This window comes from Talpa occidentalis, unplaced genomic scaffold (genome assembly GCF_014898055.3).
Source record: "Talpa occidentalis isolate TD23 unplaced genomic scaffold, MPIMG_talOcc4v2.1 talOcc4.17, whole genome shotgun sequence".
NCBI lineage: Eukaryota > Metazoa > Chordata > Mammalia > Eulipotyphla > Talpidae > Talpa > Talpa occidentalis.
The window spans coordinates 58,761,309-58,775,800 of record NW_023601754.1 but is presented as its reverse complement, the minus strand read 5'-3'; the positions used below and the strand labels follow the sequence as shown (position 1 = coordinate 58,775,800).

At 41.2% G+C, this 14,492-nt stretch overlaps 1 protein-coding gene across 1 annotated transcript; it reads left to right on the top strand.

The window, feature by feature from the left end:
• The first annotated feature begins 2,697 nt into the window (after positions 1-2,697).
• On the top strand, positions 2,698-10,355 carry MS4A3 (membrane spanning 4-domains A3). Its single transcript, XM_037515706.1, has 6 exons — positions 2,698-2,879; positions 3,836-3,970; positions 6,533-6,589; positions 7,972-8,130; positions 9,391-9,492; positions 10,272-10,355. The coding sequence occupies exons 1-6, from the start codon at positions 2,703-2,705 to the stop codon at positions 10,353-10,355; spliced, it is 714 nt and encodes a 237-aa protein (XP_037371603.1). The 5' UTR covers positions 2,698-2,702.
• Positions 10,356-14,492: the final 4,137 nt, after the last annotated feature.

Genomic DNA, 14,492 nt, shown 5'->3' with positions numbered 1-14,492 from the left:
TGTTAGACATAATTGTAGTTAATTCTTTGGAAAGACATGGGCATGGATACACACACACACACACATATACAAACATGCACACAAACACACAGGAATTTTATATATATTAAATCCAAGTGGCTGCACCCAGATGTGTCTGCCAGCTTTGGTAATAAGAGACAGTCTCGACATGCCTGAAGTATGAGATTTGGTGAGTGAGTTTCTGCATAAGCTCAAAGGGACAGTATCAGGAAATGATACTCCAGAAACAGGTTGCCAGGTTCTGGTCCCTGATTCTTGAGATTGCTGGCTGTGTGGCCTCAGACAAGTTACTTAACTCCTCTGGTGCCCACTTTCTTCATTTGTAAAATGGAACCTATTCACGTAGAGGTTATGAGCGCTAAATTGGTTAACCAGAGTAAATGCTGAACGCCTTATACATACTGGAACTAGATAAGGGAACTCAATTGGGGAACTCTTAGGACTCTCTCCCTGGTATTTATGGTTATTTTAAAGTCAATTTTAATAATGTGGTTAGATTTCTTCCCTCCAGAACACCTCTGGATTTTCTTGTATAAGGTGCTCTGGTGGTTACAAACATATTTTTCATTATCACCCATAAGGCTGGCCAAAAATCAACTATTATCAAGTATATATTAGCCATATGGTAGGCACTGAGCTCAGCCCTGGAGTTAGAATAATCAGACAGCAGGAACCCGACAAGTGTCTAGTCAGTTGACTGTTAAGAAGTTTGAGAAGGAAAGATTTTGAGTCTTCTAGGAAGGGTTCCTCAGTTAGACTTGACCAGAAGTAAAAAAGACTTCCTTTTAAGGGAAGTTCTGCCATGCTCAGAGCCAGTCTGGAAGAAGAGAGAAACTGCCTAGGTGGAGGCTGGGAGAAAGGTGTTCCAGGAAGTAGTACCAAGGAGGGTCAAACCTTTTGGGAGGACTGAAAAGAGTAAAAAATCCTAGAGTGAGTTTTGCAGAGAGGGAAGAGTAAGGGGTGAAGCTGGAAACAGAGGCAAGAAGTTACTCTCTGGGGCCTCCCTGGTGGCGCAGCGGTTGAGCGCTGGGTTGCGAAGCTGCCCGCAGCCTCTGCAGCGCCGGTTCGATCCCCGGCCATTGGAGGAGGGTCCCACATGGCGCAGCAAACCTCTCCTGCCGCCCGCTGCTCCCCTCAGCAGTGTACTTCGGTCCTTCTGCCTGCTCTGCTCCCCGCTCTGGCTCTGGTGAATTCTCTCACCCTCCCGCGCTTCTGACTGTACCCAGTGCTTGTATAAATAAATAAATAAATCTTTAAAAAAAAAGAAAAGAAAAAAAAAAAAGAAGTAACTCTCTGATCTTGAAGGACCAGTGCCTCTCACCTCACTTACGTTAGAAGTTGTATCTGATACATACGTATTTCCCAGTGGATTAATTTTTAGCTTGGGATTTGCAAGGGGATGTTCAACTTAGGTAAGAGATTTAAAGATTATTCTCCTTTTGGCCTTTTAAAATTATTGTTCATCTTGCACAGAATATATTAGGCATTCATTGAAATGGTTTGTTATCAATATGTTTTCCCCTCAAGGGTCTTCCGGATTGATGTCATACAACACAAGTTTGAATGCTTCATTATTCTGCATTTCCCTGGTGTCTTTGACTTTTGCTCTCAGGATCAACTTTTGATCATTTCTTTTTTCTCCATTATTGATAGAAGTGTTTTCCAAAATAGATCCCTGTGTAGGCCAATATGAGCCAGACACAGACCTCTAAGCAAGGCTGTGCTGTGTTATTGGAAAATCAAGACGTGATCATACTAAGGATCCGATGCCATTTGTGGTATGGTGTGAGCTTGAGAGTCAAATAAACAAATTATCTGTCCATAATAAGATTGGTTCTTAAAGTAGAATGCCTCTAGCAGGATCTGAACTCATGTATGAACTCTGTAAATTTGGGTAAGTTACTCAATCTGCTTATGCCTCCATTTCCTCATCTTTATTTTTTTTTTTTTAAGATTTATTTATTTATTTATTTATATAAGCACTGGGCACAGTCAGAAGCGCAGGAGGGTGAGATAATTCACCAGAGCCAGAGCGGGGAGCAGAGCAGGCAGAAGGACCGAAGTACACTGCTGAGGGGAGCAGCGGGCAGCAGGAGAGGTCTGCACACCATGTGGGACTCTCCTCCGGTGGCCGGGGAGCAGCTGGGGATCGAACCAGCGCTGCAGAGGCTGTGGGCAGCCTCGCAACCCAGCGCTCAACCGCTGCGCCACCAGGGAGGCCCCATTTCCTCATCTTTAAAATGGAAATAACATCGCAACATTGAATTTGAATGATATCTTCTGTTTTTAGAATGTGACTACAGCCATCTTCCTCTTGTAAGAGATTGCGCTCACTGCAACTATAGGCTGTGGTTGTCCAGCACAGATTGAAAGAGAGGCAGGGAGAGAGAAACATAGATGCATGTGAAGACAAGAAGGGAATCACTCACGATTCCAGAGTTAAGTGAGGTGCCCAGATCAACATCACTGGTCTGCTGTCTGCTGCTCCAAGACATAACTGAATTGAACAATGTACAAACTCTGTTGTTCTGTTCCCTTGCCCTATTTGTGTAGTCATTTTAATGTATGCAGAAAATTCAGCCCTTCTGTTCTATTCAAAAGTATTATTAGCTAGTGGGAAAAGGGAAAACATCAAGCCTTTGGATTTCCTTTCTATCTATCACAGCCACTGACAATCACAAATGGCCTCCCAAGAAGCTGATAGTGCAGAGCTGGGGACAGCCAGCGCAGAGCTGGGGACAGCCCCTGCAGATGGTGCCCCAGGAAGCCACGTGGAACCAGAGGGGGTGACTGATTCGACATACCAGCCCATTGATAGATCACAGAAAGACCAGAAGGGGGAGCTGCAAGCCCTGGGGGTAAGTCAACCTTTGTTAAAAAGTTGATTTAAGAAAATAAACACCGAGTGGAAAATCTTCTGTGCCCATGAGGGGGGTATTTCTTAGTAACTCACCCCTAAGTCTATGACGTTGCTCCTTTAAGGTAAGACTGGGTGTGTTGTGGACCTGAGGTGGAGAATTGCAGAGGCTAATCTCATGGTTGAGAATATCCTTACCGTGAGGGGGAATGAGCTCCAGTTGGGCTATCCACATTGGAAGACTGAGTTCTATGAGCTCATTTCACATTTTAAACTTAAAAATTGGGGGAAGGGCAGGCCTCCTCCATGGTGCAGTGGGTTAAGTACAGCGCTGTGAAGCTGTCCCCTTTCTCTGCAGCATGGGTTCAATTCCCAGCTGGCCAGGGAGCTACCCATATGGCGCGGCAGACCTCTCCTGTCTCGCCCGCTGCTCCCCTCAGCAGTGTACTTTGGTCAATCTGCCTGTTCTCTTCCCCACTCTGTCTCTGGTGAATCCTCTCACCCTCCTGCACCTCTGACCTATACCCCAGTTCTTGGATAAAAATAAATAAATCTTAAAAAAAAAATTGGGTAGAGGGCCAGGTAAAGGAAATGCTGCTTACCAGCTTTCCATCTTCGTCACATTATGGCCCCAAAGCAAGTCGGGAAGATGTCTGGACTGTTTATCAGCCTGCTGATCTAGTTTATCAGTCATTGCTCCTTTGCTCTTTCTGAAAGGAAGGTGAGAGTGAACAGAAGTGAGGGGAGTGGTGAAAGGCAGGGTTGCCATGGAAACTGGTGGGTAGCGTAAAGAACCAAAAAATCTCCCGGGATAAGTTCTTGCCCAGGTCATTGAGGCTTGACTTCTTCTCACCATTTCAAGCACTGACTACTCCCTTTGGAGGAAAATTAAAAAGGTCTCCACTCCAAGTCCAGTCAGTTATGACTATTGTTCTCCCTGCCTCGTCCTTCTTACAGGCCATCCAGATCCTGACAGGAGCCATGGTTCTGGTGCTGGGTGTTCTTCTGGGTTCCTTACAATATGTAGCCCACCTCTTCAGGCACTACTTCTTCATCTTCTACACAGGCTACCCACTGTGGGGAGCTGTGTTTGTGAGTAACCCAGTCCCCTGACCACTGGTCATTTCTTAGATACCAACTGGCAAGATGCATTTGATAATTGTTCTTGGAAAAGTTATCAGAAAGTTGCATATTGTGGGCTTGGTTTGTAATTCTTGAAACACACAAAAAGTTTTAAGTACAAAGCATGTTTGTAGTTAAGAAATCAAGTCCCAAGCATTAACGTAATATCTATGCATTTTCCTTATGGATGTTGAGAGCGTTGCATGGAAACGAGCATTGGTGAATCTCCTTGCAAGCATGAGATTGTGTTGGGAGATAAGATGCCTGCTGATTACTGTTTGAAAATCAGAAGAATCACATTTCCTATTTAGATCAAAATGTCATCAAAGTAATGAGCTTTGGGTCTAGGTGATTTTAAAATTTATTAATTTAGCCTTGTCACCAGATGGTTCATTTTTTTTAAAGTAGTTAATAGGAACTCTTTATTAATCAGCCACTTTTGTTTACTTATTTGTTTACCCTGGTACCAGATCTTTGAGAAATGATAGCTGTTCGGTCTTGGATTGAATATGAAAGCAAAGATGCACCATGAAATCTAAGATGGGACAATTTGGTTGAAAACAGTGATTACAAGATGTAATTGTCCAATAAGGAAAATGAATATAACAAGTCTTGGACTCTAATTTATCCATGCTTTTATTTTCTCAAAATCAAAAAGCTTCCAATCTCCTTTAAGAAGAAATTGCTCATAATTTGGCCAAAATCAGATCTCATATTATGACAAAAGACTGTATATTTTTTCTGGATATAGTCCAAGACATGTGATTTGCACTTAATATTTCTGAAATTTAAAAAATTTGATATCATCATTTTGATGAAATAGAGTCTGAATTTTTCTTCCCCATGTTGTATAAAAGAAATGAAGAAATGAAGTGTTTTGATTATTCAATTGGAAAAGAGTTTTCTTTTCTCAGAAAGTGAGTTCAGTTTGTTAAAAAAAAAAAAGAGCCACAGTCAGGGAGCCAGTGTTTCATTCTTTAAGCATCAAGATTCAACCTAACCATTGCAGTCCCATTGCTGGAAGCTTCTCTCTGGCTCCCTACACAAAGTCAAATCTAAGGTCCGTGACATGGTACAAAGCCCTTCATTCTGGCCTCCCCAAGGGTTCACACCTCTGCTGCTCACCCAGGTGCTCCCTCACCCCCAGCAAGCCCCACTCTGGGTGCTGACAGTGTGATTCCTTCTATTCACCCAATATTTCTCTTACTAATCTTTATTAACTACAACTTTGGAAAAGATAGTTGAATGATCACCTTTTGTTTTCCTCACTAGGATGGTAGAAATAAGATGAGGGCTCTTTGGGTCACTGAAATGAAATGAAATGAAAATGAAAATATTGAAATGAAATGAAATGAAAATATTTATAATGAAATGAAATATTGAAATGAAAATATTTATAAAATGAAATGAAATGAAAATATTTATAAAAACCTTAGCTATAGTTAATAAGTTGAATGCTGTGTGCTGAACATACAGCTAAGCCCTTGATGTATATGTTATTGCATTTTATCCCTATATGACTACAGGTGATTGATGATAACATAGGGATATAAACGCCATTTGCAGATAAAGACTCTGATACAAAGGGGGCCTGAGAATTTGTCTAAGGTTACAGAATGAATTCAGCTGAAGACAGACTGTGAATACAGAGCGTGTGCTCCTAACCACATCTCTGTAATGCCTCCGGAAGGTCCTGTGATAATGTCTTTATTACTTGAAACAGAGCTCCAAACCTTCTTGTTTCTGTTCCACTAGAACTGAGCAACTTAATTTTATGAAGCAAGCGTTTGCTTCATGGTATTGGCAATTGTTTCTTCGAATCAAAGAATGTCTTGGTAAATGCATGTGAGGTTTATGAAGTGAAAAACCAGAATGAAGTTTTGAGAAAACTTGGACATATAGAGAATTATCAAAATTAGAGTTATGGAAACTATTACATGTCAAAAATGTAATTTGAAAAGTAGTGGATATATAGATATAAACATCCACATTTGTAAAGGATCTTTTAGAAAATCCAATGCAATAAATTAATCCCTTATCTGAAGCTTGGGCAAGAATATGAGAATGATAATAGATTCTTATACAAATAAATATATAAATAAAAATGATATACATGTTTATATAAATAAATATTATGTACATTTGATATAATATAAAATACAGGCATAATGATTATGATATTACACATAGCTCTGAAACATATATACTATCACAAAACAATGTTACCTCAACAAAAAATAAATAAAAATAATTATATTATGTTTTTAAAGCATGCACACTTCCATAAGCCTGTAAAAAATCAGATATAAAATAAAAAGATTATAAATTTACTCAAAATGTAAACTAATTTTAAATTTTCATTCATAAAAAATAATGAGTAACAGTTGCAAGTATAATTCTATATCCTAGGATATGAATTTAAAAACAAGTTTTGAACACATATTTCTAGATATCTGCTAATCTAAGGAGGGCCAAGAAAAAAAAGGTGGAGACTTAATATTCCCTCTCTCTTTCATTTCCTATTTTAAACAGTTTATTAGTTCAGGATCCCTTTCTGTTGCAGCTGGGAGAAAACCCACAAGAATGATAGTAAGTGGTAGTTCATCCTCTTTTTCTATGATCATAGGAGTACAAATATTAGCCATTCATAGAGGTTGGTGAATCCAACTGACAGAGTTTCATTTAATGCACAAAAAATTATTTTTTTTCTTAAGACATTCAGATGGTACAGGATTAAAGTATCATAGGTATGGAATATGATGGATGCTTACTAGAATGTTACTAGATGTTTACTAGAAAAATATGATGTATCTGAAGCTTACAAAAGGATTTCTTGATTTTTTTTGCATGTGGCTAAATTTAACCAATTCTAATTATTTGAGTGTATGTTCTCCTACCACTAGTTCTATAACTGAAAGTCAAAACTATCCATTTACTGACTCATTGAACAGTTACTAAGTCTCACCAAACCACCTGCCCACTTATACTGCTTTCCTAGTCCACCCACTCTCCCTAGCTGACTCACTCAACTTGACACACACTATTCCAGCACCAGTCCCTTTTCTGCCATCTTTACTCTCTGTTGATCCTGCTATTCTGAGAAAACTCAAGGTGTCAAGAGCATTTTCAGGCTCCCCCCCACAACCCGCCCCGCCACCCACATTGTAAATATACTTAGTGGACCAGAGCTGCATCAATACATCTTGCATCCTAACCTCTTGCCTTAGGTGACCTTTCTGTGATTTTCCTAAGAGCCACTGCCTGTACTTGAATACTGGGTTCCATTCCTTTTACCTACACAAGTACTTCACAATAATTTGTCTCTACTAGATCATTTTGATCTGCCTTTAATCATCCAATTACTGTTTTCAGCTTAAAAGAAAAAAAATATCTTGACCTTATTTTTTCCTGTTAGCAATAAGCACAATTCATTTTTCTTCCTGTAGCCAAACTCCTTAAAGGAATTTGGTAGACTCCATCCCCACTTCTTATCTACCTAGTTTCAACTAACTCCATTCCCATGAGGTCTTATTTTCCTACCTACCACACCTCTGTTACTGTTTTCCTAAAGATCCCTGAAGTCCCCACCATAACATTGACACCATGGAACAAGTCCATGTTGTAGGAGTTGAATCTCAGTCCTCATCTAACTTCACCCCTAAGCAATGGTTGGCATATAGTTGGTAACTCATTCCTCCTTCCAATAATCTCTTCATTTGGCTTTCTTTCATTTGACATGATTGGTTTCTCTCCATCTATTTGATTTTCCCCTAATTTTTTCCTTTGTCTTTGCTGCTGGAATTTCAGCGCTGTGAAGGTGGGATAGTTTTTTGTTCCTGGATGTCTTCCCAGCAAGTGGGATATTGTTTAGTGTGTAAACAACCTTCTGTTGATATTTGTGAAATTAATTGTAGTGACGCAAATGAAGTATGTGCTGTCTGTGTTCATTGAGACGTTGTTTTCTTTTTCAGATGCAAAACAGTTTTGGGATGAACATTGCCAGTGCAACAATTGCACTGGTTGGATTTGTTTTTCTCTCCATAAATTTAGCAGTGAATATGCAGTCTCTCAAGAGCTGTCAGTCTTCACAGTCACCAGAATTGTGCATTTACATGGGCTCCTCATCAAATGTATGCTTTTTAAAATTTATGTTTTTTTATAAAATATTTCAAACCATCCAAAGTATACTGAAAATGATATAGCAGGTGCCTTGCTACCTTGATAATATAGCAGGTACCTTGCTACCTTGACTCTGAAAATGAGACAAGTTTCTATGTTTCAGTTTTCTCATTTTTGAAGTAAGGATACTGATAATATCCATTCCATAGGGTTGGTCTAAGGAGGAAATAATTAATACTGGAGAAGCAATTTAAGATATGTTTAACATGTTGTTAGTTTATTATTACTGTCATGATCGCTGCTACTATTACATTCCCCAGAGAAATTAATTTTTTTGAATTTTATTTTATATCTTAATTACTAAAGCTAATTTGGGAGATTTACAGCTTTTTCCGTGGTCTGGGACTGTCAAATAATGACTTATTAAAGTTTCAAATGAATCCACTTTTGAATTTATTTGAATATGGTATTTTCAAAGGGAAGGTCTTTCATATCCCTTCCAAATTATTTTTTGCTTGTTTTCTGTTTTTCTCCCTGCCCTGAGGTCAACTTAGAAATATAGACTTGCCTTCAAATTTGTCCATTTTCTTCATGATGCTCTATGAGCTATTTTTACTGACTTGTTCTTAATTCTCTTATGAGCTGACACTCCTCATGAAACACTTTGTCCTCATTATCTTGATTATATTTTTTTATTTATCTAAGTTTGCATTTATATGGGTCTGATTTTTTTCAATGGATTTTGTGGGCTTTTTCCCTCCAAAGCAATTTGTGTTACCTCTTCTATTTGTCTTCCACGATAATCAAAATGTCACTAGTCCAGTAACTTTGTGCTTAATATTTCAGCTTAGTGTTTTAGTTCCTAGCAATAGTGCAAATGCTTAGCCCTCTATGAAGTATTTTTAATGAAATGGTAGTGTTCAAATCCTGTTCATTTTCCTGAACTGTTTACTCCTCTCCTTTTTACTTCTTCAATTTGTAGTTCAAATTTGTGAATACTAGCGAAAGTATCAGAATTTTGATTGTGCAGTTTCATCCCCCTATGAAGACCCCACATGGGTGACATAGGAACACTACTTGCTTTCCAGGGGAAATGTTCCCACGCTTTTAGATTCCCATTGCCTCTCTTATAGAGTTCTGGTGTATGTGTAAATCTTACACTTCATTCATGGTTGGCTTTGTTCTGTTTTGGGGGAGGGAAATTTTTTAGTCTGGATTTTGCTGGCATTTTGCATCTGAATATTTCTTCTGGTTTGCATCCTGACCTGTAGGGCCTGGTGTCTCTAATGCTGCTCCTTACCTTGCTGGAATTGTGCATAACCATTGCTGTCTCAGCCATGTGGTGCAAAGCAAACTGCTGTTATTCAAGAGAGGTGGGTTGTTTACAAGACCTATTTACCTGGTCCCTTTAGGGCTTGAGGTTGTCTCTGAAACTCTTACAATTGGGAAGAAATGTTAACATGATAATGATTTGTGGGGTTCCTGGAGTTAGAAATAATTTGAAGGTTGGAGACGGATTGAAAGCTAGAAAAGAATTCTGATGTGAGGTCTCCCTGATGGTGCAGGCAGTTGAGCACAGTGCAGTGAAGCTGTCTGCAGCCTCTGCAGTGCGGGTTCAATCCTGGCCAGCCAAGGAGATACCCACATGGCGCGGCAGACCTCTCCTGTCTCGCCTGCTGCTCCCCTCAGCAGTGTATTTCAGTCAGTCTGCCTATTCTGTTCCCTGCTCTGTCTTTGGTGAATCTGCTTACCCTCCTGCACATCCTGCCTGTACCCTGGTTCTTGTATGCATGAATGAATAAATCTTTAAAAAAAAGAATTCTGATGTGAACATGTAAGAAGAAACCATAAACTTAATATTGAAATGAATAATTTTTTAAAATACAGGTAGAATTGTTTCATTATTCTTTGTGACTTGACATTTTCTAGCTGTGTACCCAGAAAAATCACAAATTCTTTCTGAATTTAGGTATCTTACCAATAAAATGCTAACACTTTCTCTGTTTTCTGAGGTTGGTTGTGAGGACTGTGGATAGCACAGCAGTAGTGACTAAAGGAGTATTACTGGCATTGAACTTGATGATGATAGGAAAGGACTGAAGGAGAGGGGAAGTGATGATCTCATTCTTGAAGCTTGATGTTTTATTTCCAGGCAATTTCTTCACCTCCCAATTCTGTGGAATCAGGAAAGCCTCCTGGTGAAGAACAAGGAAACTCAACTGGACATCCCCAGTGATTCAGAGCTGCATTCACAAACCTGGAGAACATGAGCCTGTAAAACCCTCCTCTACATCCTCACACCAGTTAGGAGAAACTTGAAGTGGTACTGACCGGAAAAGTCCAGAGTGATCAGTTTAGAGTCCCACTGATGGGAGAGGCTGAAACTGCATTTTTGTTTTGTGGAAGTCTTGAAGGGTCTAGCATGATAGATTCCATTTTGGACCTGTCATTTATTTAGTTATTTTTTAAATGAGCTATAATTATATTAGGGGGGTAGGGGAAAAGGAAGAATAGGTTTATGAAAATTAATGTGCTCATCATCCATTCTAAGAATAGAATAGCTACTGTCTACACCTTGGACATTATGAGAGGTATCTCATAATTATTCTTCTCAAACAGATGTTCTTGGTCATAAGAGAACAAAATTATACTATAATTTTCCCTATGGAAAGTGTCACTTTGGAAGGTAGAAATGGCATAAGCAAGTAAAGAACACTGGGCCTGGGCAGTTAAGTAGCCCAGAGACTGTACCAGCAAGTTAGCTCCAGTTTCAGAAAGGTGCGAACATATCCTACGTGTTCTAGGATCCCCCTCCTTGATCTAGTAGGAGAGAGAACAAAGACATCTGCATAGACTCAAAACTTAAGAGACTCCACCCTTAATCTAAGCTGGAATCTACTGCCGGAAGGTAAACCAGCCTTTCAGCCCACACTGAAGTCCAAGGAACCAGATAAAGAAAGTTTAAACAATGACTACCAAGTATTTGCACCTCCAGATGTAGTCTTCAGAAATTTGGCATGTGATTATCACTGTGACCATCAAAACAGCTCAGAACTAGAAGTCCCCAGTCAATAATTCTAAGAGAGGAGGAAGGGGGGTGGGTAGCCATGAGGAGAGCGGCCCAGGGGAATGTGGTGCAGGGTAATGGGTGTTTTGATGGTGGACTTGGTTGTAACATACATCTAAAGAGCTGTGAGCCCCTCTCCTTGTCCTGCAGGCAGGTTTGGGAGGCTTGAATAGATAAGGGAATTGATAAGACTGCTATGGGAACCTAAGGTGGCCCTCCATGACCAGAGAAGCCAGCCCAGCTCCAGGAGTGCAGGAGCAGAGGCCAGGAGACATTCTGTGCCAGAGGCCAGCGCCCAGGACCACACATCCCAGCAGATAACTGGTGCAAATTGGCGCCCCAAGTTAGAAAGCCCACGAAAACAGGGAAAAGGGAGCCTCAAATCCTCCTTCACCCAGACCTCTCCCGACTCACCCCCTCCTCAGACAATACCCCCTAAGAGATAACCTGCAATTTGTAACATGCAAATGTGTACACATTTAGTTTAAGTAAATTGAGCATCAGTTTGAGAAAACAGTTGTTCAGATTATGTTTGAAAAGAAAATTTCTTTTGCATTTGGGAAAATTAATCTAGTATGTAATGAAAAGCAGAACTTTTTAAAAGTGGCGTGAGCATTTTGTCAAGTTTACATTTGATCATAAGTGATAAGTTGTTGCTCAATTTATTATTCTGCTTTGCAATGTTGTAAAAATCATCAAATGGAAATGCAGAAAGTTGGTAAGAGCCAGAATTCGTGGCTATCATTTTGATTTTAATGGTTTTATTTGTATTGAGGTAGCACTGGCTGACAACACAAACTCCGCTTCTCCAAGAGGTGAGCAGACAAGTGGATGTGAAATGTGTGCAAAAATCCTATCAGAAAGGGGAAGTCTGAGGGACAGGGAGGAGCACGGCTCTGCTATCTCTTCCTTTCAGAAGGCAGCAGCATGATCAAACTCATCCTGATAACTGCCCTCACCGCCCCCCCCCTCCAAAAAAAAAAAGTGAGAAAGTGTCCTTTTGTCATGCTTCAATATTTACTGCTGTGAAAGATGAGAAAGCCTGGCTCAGGACCCAAGGTGCAGGGGTGGAAGATAAGCATCTGGGGGGGGGGGAGAAGATGCTGCTGAAATTGGGGGTATAAAACAATTTGGAGGTCACACAGTATGCCTCAATCTTTAATTTCCATTTTGTAAGGTTCTGTTGAAAATGCTCACAAAGTAGCCTCTTGTCCAAATGTTAGCAGACAAGCTGAGGGGAACCCCAGGGTCCCCCAAACTGCACACTCTTAATGGGTTCTGCCATCTGCCACATAAAGACAAAGTATACTCTTAGTGTGGAAGAACTTTCATAGAATAGTCACAGAGAAGAGGAGAAAGGAGAACAGTTTCCCAAAGTTACCATCCCCTTGTGGTAAATGTCCTGCCAAACAGGGTTAGACCAAAGCAGAGCTACTGAGGCCCAAAATTTTGACACAAATCTAAGGTCCCTTTTGTTGTGGAACCATAGGAAAGAGGCAGAAGGGGCCAGGCAAGTCTGAAATGAAAGGAACAACAAAAAAAACCCCATTTTCAGACCAACCCTGTTTGGCTAGACATTTACCCACAAGGGGTGGTCACTTTGTATGTTTCATTGTAAACTATTATCCTTTCTCTTCTTCCCTCTCTATGTACAATCATTTTATTAAAGCTCTTACACACTGAGAATTTGCTTTGTCTTTATGCAGAGGATGGCCGAATCCCACAGAGTGTGCAAGTTTGGGGGTCCCGGGGTACCTCTCAGCCTGCCTGCTAACATCTTAAAGTAATGATAACAGACTTCCCAAAGGTGTCCGCTGACCTTTAGTTTCTCATACCAAGGAGACACTTATTTTAAGAGGCCTGATCGGGGCATATTGAGAAAGCCCATCCCTCCCTTTGGGGGAGACTGACCCTATAATTCTAGGAGCACGTAAGTTAGGTTCACCAGTTCCTGCAGGCAGTGAGGGAAGATAGCCCATGAATTCATTTTAGTTATGAAAATTATGGCGCTATATCCTTCCATGTCCTCCATTCACACCAATATCTTAGTTTCCTAGCAATTGGGGAAAAATTGTTATCACATCCCTGAAAGAAAAGGCCAGCTGGTCGCAGGCGCAGAGTGTGGCACTTTCCAGTGTAATGAAGCATCATTCAAGGTTATGTCTACATTAAACTGGTACAGAAGAGTCCCGGATCTGTGACTCTCACTGTGTGTTCATTTTGCTCTGGTCTAACCAGCTGTGTTACTGAAATTGTAACAGGGGGGTCCCCAGGAAAGGGGGAGGTTCCAGGTTCCCTGCCCCACCCAAGGAAGGGTGGAGCTGAGCAGGAAGAGAAGCAGCAGAAGAGACAGGAAGGAAGGAACAGGATGGAGCCAGGAGACCTGGAGGAGGCGCATGGAGCCTAGAGACACGTGAAGAAACTGCGCTTGTCTTTTGGTCGTGGACGGGGTGACACAGATGTGGGTGAGACCCGTGGGGAGGTGACAATGGCAGTTTTTATTTTGATGTTGATTTTGCTCTTTTCCCTCTGGGCTTGTCTGGTAGTTTCTGACCCTTTTCTGTGGGTCCCCACTGGAAGATGCTTTACACTTGTGGCAGGCTTTGGGGCCTTGCTCTGGGCCGATCCCATTTGGATGGACTTTTACCCACGAGGGGACGGGTCACTTTGGGTGTTTGATTTAGAAACTAGACTCTTTGCCTTACCTGTATTGTTTCCTAGTTTTATTAAAGTTCCTGCCCATTAAAGTCTCATGTTTTGTGTTGATGCGGCGGATGGCAGAACCCATTTAGAATAGGCAGGTTTGCGGGGTTTGGGCTGCCCCTCTCCCTGCCCTATAACAAAATGAGCACATTCGTTCAGCCCTGACCCTAATTCAGGCACCCGGTCCAGGGCCCTGCTTAGGTGTATTCATAGATGTTCCCATGGTGCGTCGGGCCTTAGAGCAGCAGAGCCTGCTAATGTCTTAGCCACAGTGAATGCGGTAGTGTGAAGGCCTTTTAGCTTCCATTCCATCAGGAATGGTCCCAGCAGTCACAAGAGAACTCTGTCCGGTTTCTGAGACCACCTGCTGCAGAGAACCACATCATCAGTCTCTGAAAGAGGGAATGAGAGCAAAAGATGATACATATTGTAACTAGAGGCAAATCCAGAGTCAGAGGCTAAGACACGCTCGGACTTGCTAGTAGCACTTCGGTCGTGGGTGTGTGTGACGCCACGTTTCCCTACTCGGGAGGACAGGCTTTCCAAAGGCACAGCTGGAGAACGTCTGGCCCAGAAGGGGCTCCACACACAGAAAGAAAGTTC